Source organism: Cucurbita pepo, chromosome LG01, assembly GCF_002806865.2.
Source record: "Cucurbita pepo subsp. pepo cultivar mu-cu-16 chromosome LG01, ASM280686v2, whole genome shotgun sequence".
Lineage (NCBI taxonomy): Eukaryota > Viridiplantae > Streptophyta > Magnoliopsida > Cucurbitales > Cucurbitaceae > Cucurbita > Cucurbita pepo.
In genome coordinates, this window is record NC_036638.1 from 3396651 (window position 1) to 3415152 (window position 18502).

The 18502-nt window shown below is 38.4% G+C and overlaps 4 protein-coding genes and 1 pseudogene across 5 annotated transcripts; 2 read left to right on the forward strand and 3 right to left on the reverse strand.

Annotated features, from left to right (window-relative positions):
• Positions 1–3251: 3251 nt before the first annotated feature.
• On the reverse strand, positions 3252–3933 carry LOC111803484 (annotated as a pseudogene).
• A 200-nt stretch (positions 3934–4133) lies between these two features.
• On the forward strand, positions 4134–6304 carry LOC111789802 (60S ribosomal protein L10-like). 2 transcript variants are annotated; one of them, XM_023670500.1, is made up of 2 exons: positions 4134–4289; positions 5436–6304. In XM_023670500.1, exon 2 carries the CDS (start codon positions 5456–5458, stop codon positions 6116–6118), a length of 663 nt encoding a protein of 220 aa, XP_023526268.1. In that variant the 5' UTR covers positions 4134–4289; positions 5436–5455; the 3' UTR covers positions 6119–6304. The 2 variants fall into 2 exon arrangements, with proteins under 2 accessions (XP_023526268.1, XP_023526277.1); XM_023670509.1 differs by having other exon boundaries at positions 4136–4294.
• A 288-nt stretch (positions 6305–6592) lies between these two features.
• LOC111803509 (glycine-rich RNA-binding protein GRP1A-like) lies at positions 6593–7237 on the forward strand. Its single transcript, XM_023687949.1, has one exon. It carries the CDS (start codon positions 6593–6595, stop codon positions 7235–7237), a length of 645 nt encoding a protein of 214 aa, XP_023543717.1.
• A 415-nt stretch (positions 7238–7652) lies between these two features.
• LOC111789795 (probable solanesyl-diphosphate synthase 3, chloroplastic) lies at positions 7653–11740 on the reverse strand. The gene is made up of 6 exons (XM_023670488.1): positions 11279–11740; positions 11055–11179; positions 10101–10228; positions 9900–10003; positions 8493–8620; positions 7653–8406 (listed from the first exon to the last, which is right to left on the reverse strand). Exons 1-6 carry the CDS (start codon positions 11508–11510, stop codon positions 7858–7860), a joined length of 1266 nt encoding a protein of 421 aa, XP_023526256.1. The 5' UTR covers positions 11511–11740; the 3' UTR covers positions 7653–7857.
• A 2285-nt stretch (positions 11741–14025) lies between these two features.
• LOC111789786 (mitogen-activated protein kinase 19-like) lies at positions 14026–18339 on the reverse strand. The gene is made up of 10 exons (XM_023670478.1): positions 17866–18339; positions 16753–17161; positions 16549–16676; positions 16420–16479; positions 15774–15923; positions 15536–15691; positions 15246–15457; positions 15052–15153; positions 14763–14905; positions 14026–14612 (listed from the first exon to the last, which is right to left on the reverse strand). Exons 1-10 carry the CDS (start codon positions 17887–17889, stop codon positions 14518–14520), a joined length of 1479 nt encoding a protein of 492 aa, XP_023526246.1. The 5' UTR covers positions 17890–18339; the 3' UTR covers positions 14026–14517.
• Positions 18340–18502: the final 163 nt, after the last annotated feature.

Genomic DNA, 18502 nt, shown 5'->3' on the forward strand with positions numbered 1-18502 from the left:
GAATTATTAAATTAAATTAAAAAGAATTCAATTGAGAGGGTTAAAAGTTAATTCAATCTTCAATATTCAAATAAATAAATAAATAAAAAATAGGTATCTTGAAATTATAAAGAAAAATATCCCAAAAATAATATTTTTTTTCAAAGCCCATAAAAATTTGGTCCGTACGGATACATCACTCCAGGAATCTTTTTCATTTTAATATGTGCAATAACTATATGTATAGATAAGATATTTTATAAATCTGAAAAAAGAATATATTTTTTATTTTTGAATGATAATAAATTTAAAAAAATATAGAAAGTTGTAAGCTTTGTTTATATGCTCTAATTTTAATTAAATAAATTTCAAACTTTTATGCTTTGTCAAAAATGTATTTAGATAAGCATTAATGCATTTATAAATTCACAAGATATTATATGAATGGTTTAATTTGAAAGTAAAAAGGAATTAAATTAAATAAGATTAAAAAAAAAAAAGATAAGTACAGACAATAAAATGTAAAACATTATCTAAAAGTGCACATAAGGAGTGGGTTTTATTGTTTAAGATAAGGATCCAAGAAATTCAAGACATGTTTGGGACAAGGTAGTACCACTCTTTTTTCTATATAACCTATTCACGTTAGTGAAGCAGTCATATTTGTGAGACCTTAGTCGGGATACATAGAAAAGTCAACTTACGAGAACGAAAGAGTATGGTACAACATCCCCTCTCTAAATAAAGGTAAATTTTCTCTTTCTGTTAGAATGCAAGGAAATTGAAATACGCATGAAAAAGGGTCAAACACGGTTGCTAGCCTTGAAGAGAACCATCATAGATGAGAAAGTGGGAGTTTGGAGTTGGCGAACAAACTTTTTCTGCTGGAGAGGAGGAAGAAATTCATATTTTAAAGTTCCATAATCTATAGAGAAAAGATTCGATAACTCATGAATCTACTAGATATTGTTTAAGACTTATTAGACCCAACAACTTTTACCCACCCATACCCACCAAGTTGAGTACATGAATTGGGAAAGGTAAAGAGTGGAGAAACGAAAAGAGGGCATGTGGAAAAGGTGGGGGAGAAAATGGAAGCATCTTTCACTTTTGTGATCTCAGAAGGAAGTGCGAGAGAGAAACAAAGAAGGGAAGAAGGGTGGTGGGGAGATTTGGTGTCAAAAGAGGGGGTGGTGTGTGTCCTTTGTGTTTGAGCTTTCAAGTGATTGAAACAAGGCATTGTGATGTCCACCTACTACTTACTTATCCACTGACATGATACTCTGTATAAGACCAGACCATTCTTCCACACACACTCACTCTTACCCTAAACTATACAAACATTTCACCCACTCACCCTCACCCTTTTCTTCTCTTTTTCTCTCTCTCATTGACCAAATTTCAGCTTGCTGTTGCTGTTCTTCAACTCAGAATTCACAATGTACTTGCACTCTCTTCAAACTCATGCACTTTCAACTCAAACTTGTTTATTTATTTAGTTTCATGGTATCGATCTTGTTTTGCATTATGAACGGAAGATATATGATACCAATTGACGAACAAAAATCTTCATAGTTTGTGAGATTCCACATTGGTTAGAGATGTTACTTTATGTGGATGTGTAAACATCTCTCTAATATACGCGTTTAAACGCTGAAGGAAAATCTAGAAGAGATAGTCTAAAGAAGACAATATCTACTAGCGATGGGCTTGGGCTGTTACATTGTTGGTCGAGTTTTATGTGCAAGGCCCATTGTGTCTGAAACGACAAAGGAAAGTTTGGCCGGCGGTTTAACAGCTGCTGCTCAATTGGTGGTGAGAAGTGCAGCCGTTTGGGATTTGGTGTGAATGTATAGCTCCCATTATTTTCATTATTTGTTGTTTGTGCTCGTTCTAGCTTAAGGTTTGCCTTTTATCTGGTTTCTAACTCCAATGTTTGTCAAGGGAGAGAATAAATACGACAAGTTTAGAAGAATGAAAATTGAGTCGGTAGGAATCATAATGATGTATTTACAGGATCTATTTACCTAAGTATTTCATGTTCATTTTAAGACACGAACCGAGATTAATCTAAGCCTACAAGCTTCCCTTGTGCTACTTTTACATTTGGCTCTCATCACCAGTCCTAAAGAACAAGAACAAGACCAAGAACATAATTACCTAAAGGCCTAAAATGCGAATTTCAAAGGGATTGCTAATATAAGCAATTAAGGTAAATTAGACACTTCACAGAGTAAAACAATTCTCAGGAAACGACTTGAAAGCTATTTACAGATATATATAATAATGCCTCTGTCAAGCCACCCATCTGGTATTCTATTTTCTCTCCTCATTCTGGGAACCTAAGCCATCTTGATGGGCTACATCATATGTGGCAAGAAGACCAACAAAGAAATAGTACAGACGCATTACTGCACTGCAAATGAAGAACCTCAAGAATGCCACACTACCCAAAGATCCAATAAGAGGTTCGTCCCTATAGACAGTGATGGGAATGGGGGAACAAGAGGGACGCTCCAAACCGATGGCAATCGGTACTTGGTAAGGAACGTCATAGCCAGGGGCTAAGAAATCAAAAGGAGGCAGGTACAGCATATTCAATCCATCCTTGCCTATCCAAATTTCAAACTACTGCCAACGTTATACAAGAACCAAAAATGATAAACAAGCAAGCAATAAACTTGATATAATCACTTCTTGGTGTCGTGTCCTTAACGTAGTAAGTCTTGTGAGTGCAATGGAACAGCCAGGCATAAAAATGGTTAGTGTGCTGGATGAAAAACACTTGACAAGATGCCCAAACTAGAGAAAAATGCAACCATTGAACTAGTTATGGTTGTCAAAAGAGTAGCATAAGATAGGAGTTCCCGTTTTCGGATGAACCAAGGCGAAGAGGGGTGGAAATAGATGGACCCTAGCAATCTGAATGGTGTATCGATGTGAGATCCTACATCGGTTGGAGAGGGGAACAAACATTCCTTATGAAGGTGTGGAGGCCTCTCTCTAGCAGAGGGAGGGAAAGCCTAGAAGGGAAAGTTCAGAGAGAATAATATCTACTAGCGGTGGGCTTGGGCTCTTACAAATGGTATCAGAGTCGGACACTAAGCAGTGTGCCAATGAGGACATTGGCCCCATGGGGGTGGATGGTAAGATCTCACCTCGGTTGAGAGGAGAACAAAACATTCGTTGTAAGGGTTTGGAATCCTATTTTAAAACTTTGAGGGGAAGCCCAATAGAAAAAGCCCGACGAGAACAATATGCGGCTTGGGCTATTACATGCGAGCTTGCCCTAAAGATTCCACCAACAATCTTGAAGTCATTACCTTGATAGCAATTATGCGAACCAACTATTTAGCCTATATGATCCCAATTTTATCAAATGCAACGGAAAATGCCGCATTCCTATTTATCACGGTATATTTTTGTAGCATTAATAATGACAATGCCATCAAGCACCAGAACACAGAGATCATAGACATTAATCCAATCAAACCCACCGGCATATCTCTTGAAGGTTGCTTGTTTTCCTCAACAATGGAGGCCACCATATCAAAAACCAGTAAACAACAGCTGCAGCTCCCTTTGCACCGAAAGGGAAAAAGGATAACAAAATTGAAGAACTCCCCCAACAAATCCAACCACAATAAAAAGAACAATAAGCAAACTACTAACCACAGAAGTTATCCATATCAAGAAAGATGTTCTCCTCGTTCCACTCATATGAATACCATCAGTAACAAGAAGCACAACAACAGTAGCTGGATCAAGAAGATTAAACACATCTGGAAAGAAACTCACCTTAATCCGAACAAAATCGGAGATATCAGTGTTGATCATACTCGCCAAATAGGAAGATCAAGAGTGATCGAGCCCAGCTGCACCAAGCATCACCTCCAATAAGATTTTCCCGGCAGCGATGAACGCAACGAAATCCCCCGATTCGATGCGATGAAAAATAAAATAGAGTTAAATATGTTCGAACTAAAAATAATATTTAAAAGCTAAAATAAAACCGTTAGGATTTTTCGTTTATTTTAAAAATATATTTAATATTTTCTAAATATCTGAAAATTATCACTGGAATTAAAAAAATTAAAATTTTAGACAAAAATTGATCTGAATTAATTAATTCAGCCAGAAGGGTGAAAAACGAAGGAAGGCGGGATAATACGTGTTGTTCAAGTAGGAAAAAAAGGGCATTCGGCCCAATTTCTCCGTCCAAATCTGCTATAAAAAGGTTTAACAGCCACATTGAATCGCTGAATCTCGTCGCGCCGCCGCCACTTCTACAACTCATCTCTCTGTCGGTGGTACGGTAGCTATTTTTTCTTTGTTTCTTTTCGTTGTAATCTTTTGTTCGATGGAATTTTTCATGTTTGTAATTTTCTGAACCCGAAACTAGTCATTGCGGTGTTAGCGTTGCATTTTGAAATCGGAGATTAGTTTTTGTCTTGAGTATGGATCTGGAGCATTTTAGGGTAACCTATCCTGCGAGCATTGTGGTTAATGATGATAGTAGTTGAAAAATGAATGAAATGATTTGTTCTCTAAGTGAAAAATAAAATGTGCAAAATGGGATTTGGTATGGTTGCATTTTCTTGGCCTCTGTTTCGTAGATTGAAGGGAGGACCATGAAGAATGAAATTGGCTGATCTTGTGCAACCCATGACTGCCCAGATTTGTACTGCTGGTGGTCAATATTCGCCTGGACATGATGTTTGCCTTACTCATCTGAGTCTCTTCCCATCACACCAATAAATTTGATAGTCTATGTTTTTGTATTGATGGATTTTTGCTCTAGTTATTGGCACCGTTGTTTTTGTATTGAGTTTGTTTATGTATGCCCCCTTGAGTTTAACCAGGGGATTTGAATTATGATGCACTAAAGAGTTGACAAAAAAAACTTTTGGTTCAGTTGGATTGGATCAGGGCATCATATTATTAAGATATTAAAGGTTGGGTTGTGTCATAAACTAGTTTCAGAAATTATTATACGGTAGCTTCTGTGTCATATAATTAAGGACGAGTGGAAGGTGATGATTGAAGCAGGTACTTATGATAATCAAGCATATCTTATTGTTCTCCTGGTGCGGCTACGTGTAGTTGTGCCGAGCTTCAAGGATATGTCTGTATGATTTACAAGACTGCTCTCTGATTCATTCTCTGTTCATTATATTTTATGATTAGTGGCCAAGACAATGTTCTGCCTTTGTCCATACAAGGTCGACTGGTCAATTTACATCTGGACTTAAATCTCACAAGCTGAATTTTGTGTCACCTGTTATCTTAGTTATGAGGCTAAGCTGGATGCAGCTTTTTTTGAGGCCACAAGTGAAGGGAAAATAGGAATATGGATGTTTAGGATTTTTTGGAGAAATTTCAATTTGTCATTTAGTTTTGGGTATTTTCCATTGTACTTTTTCTTGATATTGTTTTATTTTCTTACAACTACGCAGGTCAAGTTCAAGCACACACAATGGGGAGAAGACCTGCTAGATGTTACCGACAGATTAAAAACAAACCGTACCCTAAGTCACGATTTTGCCGTGGTGTACCTGATCCTAAGATCAGAATCTATGACGTGGGAATGAAAAGGAAAGGAGTAGATGAATTTCCATTCTGTGTCCACCTCGTGAGTTGGGAGAAAGAAAATGTGTCAAGTGAAGCTTTAGAAGCAGCTAGGATTGCCTGCAATAAGTATATGACCAAGTTTGCTGGGAAGGATGCATTCCATTTGAGGGTCAGGGTGCACCCCTTCCATGTTCTGCGGATTAACAAGATGCTTTCATGTGCTGGGGCTGATAGGCTCCAAACCGGCATGAGAGGTGCATTTGGGAAGCCACAGGGAACCTGTGCGAGAGTGGCCATTGGTCAGGTTCTCCTTTCAGTTCGCTGCAAGGACAACAACGGTCAAAACGCACAGGAGGCGCTCCGCCGTGCTAAGTTCAAGTTCCCTGGTCGTCAAAAGATCATTGTTAGCAGGAAGTGGGGATTCACTAAATTCAGCCGAGCTGATTACCTGAAGTTCAAGGCAGAGAACAAGATTCTTCCAGATGGTGTGAATGCCAAGCTTCTTGGATGCCATGGGCCTCTAGCCAACCGTCAGCCTGGAAGAGCTTTTCTGTCTCAAGCTGCTTAGACTGAGTTAGTTGTTTAATTTATTTGGGATCATTTTTGACATTATTAGCATTGGTTGTCTGAATTTTTGTGAAACAAACTGAGCTTCCTTCTATTCTGTTTTATCTTCTATCCTAATAGTTGAGTCTTCTTTTGGAACATCTCCATTTATTAGACAATGATCACAGTTCTTGATTGTTTCTCATCATTTTCATTGTCATGATACAACTGTTTGTTACTGGAATGTAGAGGTGGATAGTGACGAGACTCTAACACATCATGTACAAGACAACCACCATGGAATAATCCTTCCCTTCTTTTCTATAAAGAAAGAACTTTTAAAGTGGATTCCCTCTTCACCAAAAGCTTATAACTATCCTCTTTATTTCTTGAAGAACACAAATATTATAAGAATTTCCTTATATACACTCCCTTCATATTCTTGGCTTTGGTGGCTTCAAACATCAAACCAAGAACCAAACTTGGAAGAGTCCCAATGTTTGATATCAAACCCTCCATCATAATTCTCATAATTTGCGCTTCTTTACTCGCCGCCGTTGTGATTTTATGTTGTTTATGTATAATCAGAGGCCGTAGAAGGAAAGACTCAACACGGCCTACTCCAAGTGGATCTATTAGTTCAAGGCGGCCGCCGCCGCCGCCATGGCCCCGACAATCCTACTATGATGTTGAGTCCGGACAGGGCATTCGAGCATACAGACAGGACACTCTAAGAAGCGAACAAAGCGTTCCATCAGACAGACATGGCGCTCAAAGAAGCGAACGATACAGTTTTCGAACAGACAGATCACGAAGTAGTCAAAGCAGCGAACCAAGCGTTGGAAGAGACAAACAAAGTGGATTCAAGGACGGCGGGATGGCCATCTTGGCTGGGGCTGGTGCTGCTATGGCTGCTGCAGCTGCGGCCATTGGTTTAAGTAGTGGAGGAGGACAAGAATATGGTGGCAATGGTGATGGTTATTGGGGAGATGGTAGTCGTACTGACGGCTATGGCGATAGTTGGGGCAATGGCAATCGGGACGGTGGAAGTGGCGGTGGTGGCGTTTGTGGCGCTGGCTGTGGAAGTGTCGGTGGTAGCGCTTGTGGCAGTACCGGTGGCAATAACTACTCTCAACACTAAAGATTAACGTAAATGTACGTTAAATTATAAATTTTATCTCTATAATTTGTTAAAGTTAAATTTAGCCTCTAATTATAAATCTTGCGCTTTTTGTTCCAATTGTGTTTTTCTTATACTAAAATATATATTGCTTTTTATAATCATGACTATATGTTAATATACTATGGTTAAAGACGACACACTCAACTATAAAATTTCTATAGAATAGATTCTCATAAAAGATTGGTCGCGATAGGCCGTGTCGTCGGTGTAGATAGCTCTTCATTTTGTTTGGGTAAGCATTACCTCGATGCCTCAACGAAAGTCGTGCTCAATCACTTCCCGTCCTTTTCAACTTTGAATCATTATAATATACCAACAAGCTTTCATTTGGCTTTAGGGAAGGTTCCTCTAGAATTTGGACCTCAAGATGAAAGTGAGCAAAGTGTATAAATTTTATTAGAATTTAGTGTACATAAGAAACAGATATTCCTTGTCAATTTGCAAGAAATCTATAGCTGAATATAATACTATGAGCAATTATTTGCAGCTCAACATGTTCAACCAATATACAACCCAACCAACCCTGTAAATACCTTCTGTCTTTGGCAAATTCCAACTATATTTTCCTTTTAACTAAACTAATCGATCCGTTCTAGATTAAACGTCACCATATCCTCGAGCGCGTACCGAAACACTCCTTCTGGAAGGCATTGTAGGTTTTGGATAGCAAGATCTGCCTTCTGTTTAGCCAATTCCTGTGCTCTTTCAATGCCACCCCTGCTCTTGACTAATTTGATCGCTTCTTCTAGCGACCCCGGCTCACTGAATTCGGTTTCGATAATTTCTTTCAGTCTAGGCTCTCTCTCAAGAGCAAATATAACTGGAGCTGTAAGATTTCCTTTAGCCAGATCACTTCCTGCTGGCTTTCCGAGCTGCTTTGTCGATTGCGTAAAGTCCAATATGTCGTCGACAATTTGGAACGAAAGACCGAGATTCCTTCCATACTCGTACATCTTCTCAGTAGTATCACGATCAACCCCGCTAAAGATCGCAGCACCTTTCGTGCTAGCAGCAATCAAGGAGGCTGTTTTATAATAGCTTTTGGTCAGATACTCTTCAAGTTCAACTTCACAATCAAACAGGCTTGATGCCTGCTTTATTTCACCACTTGCAAAATCTTTAATAACCTGCAATAGAACTAATTGAATCTTATATAAGCTAGCTAGAAGTTGCATATCAAGATGACTGTGGATTGCATGGGAACCAAATTTACCTGACTGATAAGCTTAATGACTTCGAGATTTTCGAGGTTAGCAAGACACCATGATGACTGTGCAAACATGAAATCTCCAGCAAGCACTGCCACTCTGGTACCGTATAATTGGTGCAAGGTTTCCTTCCCTGAAACAAACAGCTTTAACCATCAGTTGAATAAATCTGTTGCTGAGCTAATGGAAGTTGTAGGAGGAAAGGGGGAAGCGGTAAATAAAGTGACATGTTGCAAGTGTGTCTAAGCCAACTTGCGCACATCCTAACTATTCTCAAGAGACAACCGTCTGACCCTACTACATTTGGTTGTCAAGATAACTCGTCGGATATGAAATCCTAAGTAGGTGGCCAAGCTTGAGCTCGTTTCCTAGCCTTTTATTATATTTACATGGCCCTTCTTGTTCAATAGGGCAACCGATGGTGGTTATCAAAACAAAATTATATTCTGAAAAGGTATTGACGCCAGGCGATTATGTATGTACTTGGTAATAAAATTGAAATATTTGTTTGCGAGCAACTAACAAGTTAAAGTAGTGACTTTGTCTCCAAACGAGGAAAAAGTACTATCATGGAAAACAAGTGATATGATGCCAACAAGCTCAAGTGGTTAAGACATTCTCTCGACCATACGGTCCAAAGTTCATGTGAGATCCCCTATCGGTTGGAGAGGAGAATGAAGCATTCTTTATAAGGGTGTGAAAACTTCTCCCTAGCAGACCCATTTTAAAAACCTTGAGAGGAAGCCCAAAAGAGAAAGCCCAAAGAGGACAATATCTGCTAGCGGCGGGCTTGGGCATTACAAATGGTATCAGAGCCCGACACCGGGCGATGTCCCAACGAGGAGGCTGAGTCCCGAAGGGGGGTGGACACGAGGCAATGTGCCAGCAAGGACGCTGGGCCACAAAGGGGGTTGATTGGGGGGTCCACATCAATTGGAGAAGGAAATGAGTGCGAGCGAGGATGATCAGCCCTAAAGGGGGGTGGATTGTGAGATCCCACATCGGTTGGGGAGGAGAACGAAGCATTCTTTATAAGAGTGTAGAAACCTCACTCTAGCATACGGATTTTAAAAACCTTGAGGGAAAGCCCAAAGAGGACAATATTTGCTAGCGGTGGGCTTGAGTGTTACCATTCAAATCCTTCGTAACCTACCAAGAGCTTCATTAAAGAGTTTGATACGTGGACATAGTTTTGTCTCTACAGCTCCATGATGAATCACAACCTCAACAGAGATGAAGAAGAAGAAGATAACAAATGGAGTGAATTCAGACCAAAGATGAAATGTTATGACCTTCTAAAGCCCTTTCAAAATCACGCTCAAACATGTCATAAACAAATATACGTATTCATTTATCTATGCAGAAAGCGCCAATGAGAAATCCATAACTTTATATACGTAAAATGGGCATACCTCTTCTCATATCGCTATCGTCTAATACATCGTCGTGTATCAAGCTTGCAGTGTGGATCATTTCAATGATCTCTGCCAAACGTCGATGCTCCACAGTGAGTTCCCTGGAGGCAATGCAAGCAAAACAATGATTGAATTTTCTTCAATGCCATACTAAGCTCAGATTTTCAGGAATGTGCATGTCTGGTAGGAATCACTCACTCTAACCCAACTAATCCGGCCGTTGCTCTTGACACCAGGAATACTAGAGCTGGTCTCATCCTCTTCCCTCCAGCACCAAATATCCGCTGAGCAGCAGATACCAAAGCTGGGTTCTCCTCACCAACCATCTGCAGGCATTTCAGTTAAGACTACAAATTTGATCAAGGAAACAAATAAGACTGCAAATTTGAACAGATAACAATAACTCGAATATATGCAATTTGATAAGTATGTGACGTTGAACTCGAAGAAATATATAGTCGTCCTCAATGTGCTACATCTAAAAGCTAATATTAGATTCAGACTTCACAAAAAGGGATGGCACAGGTTCCCATCTATTATCAATCTGTTAATGACAAAATATTGAAAATAAGTCACCCACGGGATAGGAACTTTCTGAACATAAAGTCACATAGAAGGGCAAAGCTACTCGATTTCAGTAGTGAATATCGGTTGATGATCCCACGCTTGGGCTTTAAACCTTCAAACTTGATTTCAGGAAGAGCTTTGTAAGAAGATCAACAATTAGATGCCCAGTAATGCACGTGGTGACGTGCTTGAGACCACATAGGGATTTCACAAGCTTGCAGACTTTGTTCAAAATCTTTCAACGTTAGTTGAAAAGGGGAACGAAACGAAGCATTTCTTATAAGGGTGTGGAAACCTCTCTCTAGTAGACGTGTTTTAAAACCGTGAGGTTGACGGCGTACGTAATGAGTTAAAGCGGACAATATCTAATACAATGGGCTTGGGTTGTTACAGGGACATCCATATTCAGCTCTTCTTCTAGATATCCATTGAGATATATGTTTAGGAAATCAATTGAAGAGCTGATGAAATATGGTTGGAGGTATTCTAAGTGATGTTAAAATCTGAAGTTGTCAAATCCAGATGGTAAGGTATATTCCAAGGCAATGAAATGAATGATAAAATACGAAGTTCACTGCTACTTACAGACAGAAGATTTTGGTTAAGCTTCTGGAGATCATCGGCTACAACTTCAAACAAATTTGACGACGAGATTGGGGTTCTGGGCTCCTTCCTCAGTTCCAAGAATGGTTGAGAACCACCAGTAATGCCTGTTTCAGCAAAACAGAAACAAACGAAGGCTATTACCACAAGCTTTTGCAGCCAACCAAGGAGAAAATGGAGGTGCCTAAACCCAAAAGTTCACTTACTATTCAATACAGTTTCCGGTTGGGTAGTTGAAAACACTCTGCACTGCCCAATGTTTCTTCGGGAACAAATCAAAGTTCGAGTTTGGTGTCGCGTGTTTCTACCCTTAGAACACGGTTTAACATAACTCCTCACCGCACATCGATCCAATGGAGTATTGGAAGAACAGCCACAAGCAACATGATCCAAAACATACCTTCCAAAATCAAGGCTCTGGCATATGACAGACATCATTCCTAGTCAGACCGCGAAATCCAAACTCACAATCAAATATGAAGCAAAAATCAACAAACCCAGCTCAAAAAATCTTCTCAACTTCTCCTAGACAAATCGTCAAACACCTAATGTGCACAACACAACATATGGGTATGGAAGTAGAACTTGGGAGGAGTGAACCCAATGACCCCAATGAGGTTCACACAAGTCATTAACATGGAAATTAACCGATTTAGCAGAGAGAGAAAGATTACAAGTGGGAGCTAAATTGAGTGGATAGAAGAAGCCCACATAGCAGCTCAATTATTTTCTTATCAGTAGTTCAAGAAATGAGGTAGATAGCGCTCGTCCGAGGAGTTTTTTTTTTCTTTTTTTTTTTGGTTTGCTTTGAGAAGGGCCGCGTACGATGCCTAAGCGCCTTGTACGTAGGCCACAAATCTACAGCCTCCCTCGCGGTTTAGTGGTGGAGCTGAGCCCAGCGACCGCCGCCTCTGATTATCATTTGGATATCCAAATTCTCCCATTTCCGTGATTTTGTTGAATTCCTCGGCTTTCTTCTTATAGTGACATATTCATAGTTCAATCTACGCGTAGACAATAAACCCATAAATCATTACCGCTAAATTTGTGATGTTTGGTGTTAATTTTGATGGGTTAAATTAAAATTAAGAAAGTTATATTTTAAATTCCACCTCACAATCACTCAATTTCTTTGCCTTTTTATTTTTAAAAATTATATATATTTTTTTCATTTCTACTCTCAATTTCATTTTTCTCATGTATATATATTGAGAAAATAATTATGATAAAACTTCTATTTTAACAAATTATTTTTTAATAATTTCATAAATTATTGATTTAAATAATTCATTTAAAATTTCATAAAAATGTGTGGAAAAGAAATAACACATTATTTGCTTCCTTTTACCCTTAAAAATAAAAAAATATAAAAGCACACCTAATTTATTCATCAAATAATATTCTAATTATTTGCTAATTTATGCAATAAAATTTTTAATAATAGAAATCATCTGTCATGCTTGTTGTTCAACACTCAATTATTATCACTTATGTGGTAACTATTTAATTTAAAAAATAATAATATATATCCATTCTTTCTCGTCATTTTTTTTTACATAGATTTATTTAAACAAACTTCGAAAACAAAATAAGTTTTTAAAAATTATTATTATTACTTTGATTTTTTTAAAAACTTAGCTGGATTTTTTAAAATCATATTTAGAGAGACAACAAAATAAGAACTCACCCTTACCATTGGATCAACCGGCTCAAACTCGGCCTAGGCCCAAATCTTCTCGTAAAAGCACTATAACTCGGCCTAGGCCCAAACCTTAGTAGCCCAAACTCGGCCTAGGCCCAAATCTTCTCGTACGGCCTAGGCCCAAACCTTAGTAGCCCAAACTCGGCCTAGGCCCAAATCTTCTCGTAAAAGCACTATTTGACCCTTAGTAGCCCAAACTCGGCCTAGGCCCAAATCTTCTCGTAAAAGCACTATTTGACCATGGGTCACTATGGCTCAAAGTTCGATCACTGCACTATTTGACCATGGGTCACTATGGCTCAAAGTTCGATCACTATGGCTCAAAGTTCGGCTCAAAGTTGGATCACTATGGCTCAAAGTTCGGCTCAAAGTTCGATCACTATGGCTCAAAGTTCGGCTCAAAGTTGGATCACTATGGCTCAAAGTTCGGCCGGCTCAAAGTTGGATCACTATGGCTCAAAGTTCGGCTCAAAGTTGGATCACTATGGCTCAAAGTTCGGCCCATTAATACTGATTAATAATATACTCTAAAACTACATATATATTTTTAGATACTAAAGATGTCATATAAAATTATAAAAATATATTTTCTAAAAATTTTATTAAAAAGTTTACCTTTTAGATATCTAAAATATAGTATTTAAGTTGTCTCAATGAAAAATTGGTTGATTCATGAGTTGACCGAACCTGTACAAATCTTCATTCGTATATACACTAATTGATTGTTTATAATTACATGTCATGATAAGAAGCAGCAAAGGTAGTTAACAAAAACACCCTTCAAAGATCAGGTAACCCCACCCCAGTGCTCATGCCTATCTCAGTTACTCCAGTTAAGAGCAGCCAGCCATGGAAAATGTGCCATAGTGCTCATGCCTATCTCAGTTACTCCAGTTAAGAGCAGCCAGCCATGGAAAATGTGCCACTAGTGCTCATGCCTATCTCAGTTACTCCAGTTAAGAGCAGCCAGCCATGGAAAATGTGCCACTCCAACTTAAGTTTTACCACCTACAGCTTCTTACGTTCAATTAAAGATGAATCATTCTAGGGATCTACCACTGTTCGTGCCATCTGTTAGTTTGAGTGAACGACCGTGCGNATAATATACTCTAAAACTACATATATATTTTTAGATACTAAAGATGTCATATAAAATTATAAAAATATATTTTCTAAAAATTTTATTAAAAAGTTTACCTTTTAGATATCTAAAATATAGTATTTAAGTTGTCTCAATGAAAAATTGGTTGATTCATGAGTTGACCGAACCTGTACAAATCTTCATTCGTATATACACTAATTGATTGTTTATAATTACATGTCATGATAAGAAGCAGCAAAGGTAGTTAACAAAAACACCCTTCAAAGATCAGGTAACCCCACCCCAGTGCTCATGCCTATCTCAGTTACTCCAGTTAAGAGCAGCCAGCCATGGAAAATGTGCCATAGTGCTCATGCCTATCTCAGTTACTCCAGTTAAGAGCAGCCAGCCATGGAAAATGTGCCACTAGTGCTCATGCCTATCTCAGTTACTCCAGTTAAGAGCAGCCAGCCATGGAAAATGTGCCACTCCAACTTAAGTTTTACCACCTACAGCTTCTTACGTTCAATTAAAGATGAATCATTCTAGGGATCTACCACTGTTCGTGCCATCTGTTAGTTTGAGTGAACGACCGTGCGAAGCTCTTGAATTTGGGACGGTTTAAGATTTGGGATTGAACTACAAAGAATACGTCGTCTTGTTCACAAATCCAAACTTCTAATTTGTGACGTTAGTCTCGAATAAACATTTGTTATGTTTCTGTTCTTGTATGGGAGAACGGGCCCGGAAACTCGTCCTAGATTCGCAAAAGCAACTATATATCAGTTATATCAGTATCATGGTATTGTTGAGCTTGAAAGATCTAACATGGCAATTTGGTTTGAAGAAAGATGACAGATTCTATCCTATCAGAACTTGTCCACTAAAAAGAGAAATATGTTCATACCAGTAGGCACTTTGGGAGGAGGATGAGCCTTTGATGGATTCCCAAATTTTCTATCAGATAATCCCATGCTGTTATTAGAGACTTTCGGATTTCGCCGAACCGGTTCACGATCAGGTGAATCCAAATTTGTGCAAACCGTGGACCTAAGAAGACGATTCGCAAACTGAGCTTGTAAGAACACAAAACTTATAATACACCCACCAAACTATATGTTACAGTAATAATATTGACTCCTAGGCCATGGCATTATCAAACAATCACGAAAACAACTTAACCGGTGGGCTCTTACCGTGGGAGGGAGAAGTGTTTCCGTTCTAGAGGCAAAACCGGTGCGCTTTTAGCACCATTCTCCTTGAGGTAGGTGAATTGTCTTCTAAAATGACCTGTAACGCTGACAATGATAGGAGTACTACAAAATCAGCAAAGGAATAGCTTAAAAATCACTTGAATGTTGTAAGGTTGAAAAGGAAAATGAATTTGAACCTAGGATAGAGGAGCTTTGTAGTCTCAGTTCTATTCAAATAATCTTCACGAATTTGAGGATGATATTCTAATATTTCTCTGTATAATAGTTCCCTTATGTCATCCTTTGTTAATTTCCGTCTCTCAAACTCAAATTCCACTCTTGATATTGGCTGACAAGAAGGCTCTCTATCAACTTTAGCTAGGCCCTTAAAGTAAGGATCAGCCAGAGCCTGTCAACATATAAATCACAAAACTTAATGATCCCCTGATACACATCGGTGAAATAACGATCAATAGAGAACTCGTACCTCCACAGCGGATGGTCGATCCTTCGGATCAAATGTTAATAGTCTTTGTAATAAGCGGATGGCTGCAGGATCCGCATTGGGAAATCTTTGTGAAAACGGCACTGGAGATTTCTTTCTCATTTCGGTCAAATATTTCCTGGCCTTTTCGTTCCGAACCTAAACGGTACCGATAAAATACGACTATTACAATCAAAGCGAAAAGAAGAAAAAGGACAGATCAATAGCAAGCAACGCATACTCCTGCAATGATTTCCAATGAAGGAGTCCCAAGAAGATCAGTAATCAACTCCAGTTGATGGGCAACACTTTTACCAGGAAACAGTGGCTTCCCTATCAAAACCTCAGCAAATATGCAGCCAATGCTCCAAATATCTATCGCGGGAGTATACTATAAACAGGATAATGATATCAAACGTTAGAAAACAAAAAGGGGAACTAAGCAAAAACTTAAGAGAAAAACAGATATAACCTGACCTGAATGACAGACATTTCAACTTCCAGGACAGTTCAATAGTCCCCCCTGAACAAGAATTATTATAATCTACGCATTATTGTTTCCTATAAACCACTATTATACATTACATACATTTTATACCAAAAAGGAAAGCATTTCCAACTGAACCATGGCCAGTAAATCACTACAAGATGTTGTTCTGATCTTTCCTTGTATGGTGGTGGAGGGAGGAGCAGGGGGGACATTGTTGCTTCAACATTGAGACAATCAATAACATATGTAACATAAGTCATGGTAACAGTGCACTATCAGATTCGGTACAAAATGAAAACGTGCGTAATCATCAAAACTAAATGTCCAGTGATTAGTTTACTCCCAGTGGTTGCGAAATTTCGTAGAAGAAATCAATGTGAACTAGTTTACTGCCTACCTTTGAACAGAACGATCCACACAGCTCTGGAGCTCTATACCATCTAGTAGCAACATAGTCCTGCAAACAGCATCACTTAGAAACACTGAAAAACAAATCAATAATCTGCTAGTGAAATGAAGAACATACTGTCCAAAATATTGTAGTTGGGACATCACTGAAAGCAGCTCTAGCAAGTCCAAAATCACAAACTTTAAGCTTGCAATTAGCATTTGCCAGTATATTCTTCGGCTTCAGATCTCTATGATAGACATTTGCTGCAAACAGCATTCTCAAATTTAAAAACCTTCGTTTCATACTCAAAATCTAAGAATGAAAAAGAAAATTATCTACCTGTATGCATGAATTTCAATGCACGTAGCATTTGATAGAGGAAAAACTGATGATGTTCACGGGTCAAATCATCATTTGCTTTAATAACTTGATGAAGATCAGATTCCATAAGCTCAAACACCACATAAATGTCCTTAAATTCCTTTTTAGAAGGTGGCAACATGATGTGCTTGATATCAACAATATCAGGATGCCGCAACAATCTAAGCAACTTAACTTCACGAAGGATTCGAACAGCATCAGATACATGATCAAATATATCATGAATTCTCTTTATTGCAACTTTCTCTTTGGTTTGCATGTCTATAGCAGAACAAACAACTCCGTAACTTCCCCTGCCTATAACTTCAAGAATCTTATATCTATTAGCATCCCCATATTCGGTAAAAAAGTTGATCTTCTTGGCCTCCTAAAGATCAAATGAATTATTTAACATCATCAGAAATAGAACACAAAAGGGACTATTATAATGCAAACATTTAACTATTAACCAAAACCAATTAGAGAAACAGTAAGGAATGTACAAAATGCATTCCAGTATAAGAAATTTTACATGGTGATCATGAATGTCAGCTATGAACAACGTGATAGTTATGTACAAAATGAGATCAAACAAAGACTAATGCCCAGAAAGTCCTACATCCAAGAGAAAATTACAATAAGAATCCCATCTCAGAAATCACAAACCAAATTTCTTCATCAGAGATCCTTCTAGTCCTCTCTAACCATGGTTAACATCTACAAAAGCGCAAATCCAAAAACACTTCCCTTGTCCTCTTAATCCCTGACCCCTACAAGAAGATATCCCTCTTTTTTGTAATAACAACAGCATTTTCGAGAATATAAAGCCCTGCGGAGGCAAAAGTCCTACAGCAAGAAACGGACTAAGAGAGGATCGATAATTCCATCCAAACGCAGCATATAAAGTTACAGAGAAGAAGATTGAACTGATCGAGACGCATCAAACACAAGCCCATTACAAGAAATTCAATCCAAAAACATATAAGCTCATTCAACATAAGGCAAACACACGATTGAAGAAGGTACTAGTTCATTCAGTATCTAGAAATCGAACACCAAAACAGTACACAAAACAAATGAACATTAAGGTACCTTCTTTGGATAATCTTGCGTCATCTTCTTCGTCGTCCTCCTATTAGACCTCTTAAATCTTCAGAACAAACTCACCCACATTCGAAGATCGGTCTCAAAAACCCCAGAAGCCAAAAAACAAAAACCCCAGATCGAGAAGAGAAAAACCCACAAAACTCTCAAATTCCCACCAAACAAAACAAGCAGCAGAAACCCAGAAGAAGCGAAAGTGGAATGAAACAAAGAAAAACCAGCGGAATGAGCAGCAAAAAATCGACGCAGATCGTGAGAGATGGATTGATTTTCAGAAATGAAATTGAAACGCGTGGAGAATATATATATAGGCAGAGAGGGAGAGAGAGAGAGAGAGTTTGGTAGAAACATTGGGGGAATTTAAATGGAGTGTTGCATGGTTTCTTCCTTATCCACACTCCCAAATTCCTTCCTTTGTTTCCACTCTGTATTTTTTCAAATTTGGATGCGGTGACGATGACTCGCCGTACGGCACTGATTTCTTTGTTCATGAGCCCAAATTATATTATTCCCAAATGTGGATGGATTTACTCTCATCTGGTTATTAAAAAAAAAAAAGTAATAATAATAATAAAATTGTTATGGTATAAATTATTTATTTTTAATTTTTTAATTCACATTAAAT

Coding starts and splice junctions, on each gene's coding strand:
- LOC111789786 (XM_023670478.1), bottom strand. CDS start 17,889: ATGACGCAAGATTATCCAAAGAAG. Junction 15,692..15,773: donor CATTGGAAATCATTGCAGGA/GTATGCGTTGCT, acceptor GGTACCGTTTAG/GTTCGGAACGAAAAGGCCAG. Junction 14,906..15,051: donor AAACACTTCTCCCTCCCACG/GTAAGAGCCCAC, acceptor TCGTCTTCTTAG/GTCCACGGTTTGCACAAATT.
- LOC111803509 (XM_023687949.1), top strand. CDS start 6,593: ATGTTTGATATCAAACCCTCCATCATAATTCTCATAATTTGCGCTTCT.
- LOC111789795 (XM_023670488.1), bottom strand. CDS start 11,510: ATGATGTCTGTCATATGCCAGAGCCTTGATTTTGGAAGGTATGTTTTG. Junction 10,004..10,100: donor GCCGGATTAGTTGGGTTAGA/GTGAGTGATTCC, acceptor CATTGCCTCCAG/GGAACTCACTGTGGAGCATC. Junction 8,407..8,492: donor TCATTAAGCTTATCAGTCAG/GTAAATTTGGTT, acceptor GTTCTATTGCAG/GTTATTAAAGATTTTGCAAG.
- LOC111789802 (XM_023670500.1), top strand. CDS start 5,456: ATGGGGAGAAGACCTGCTAGATGTTACCGACAGATTAAAAACAAACCG.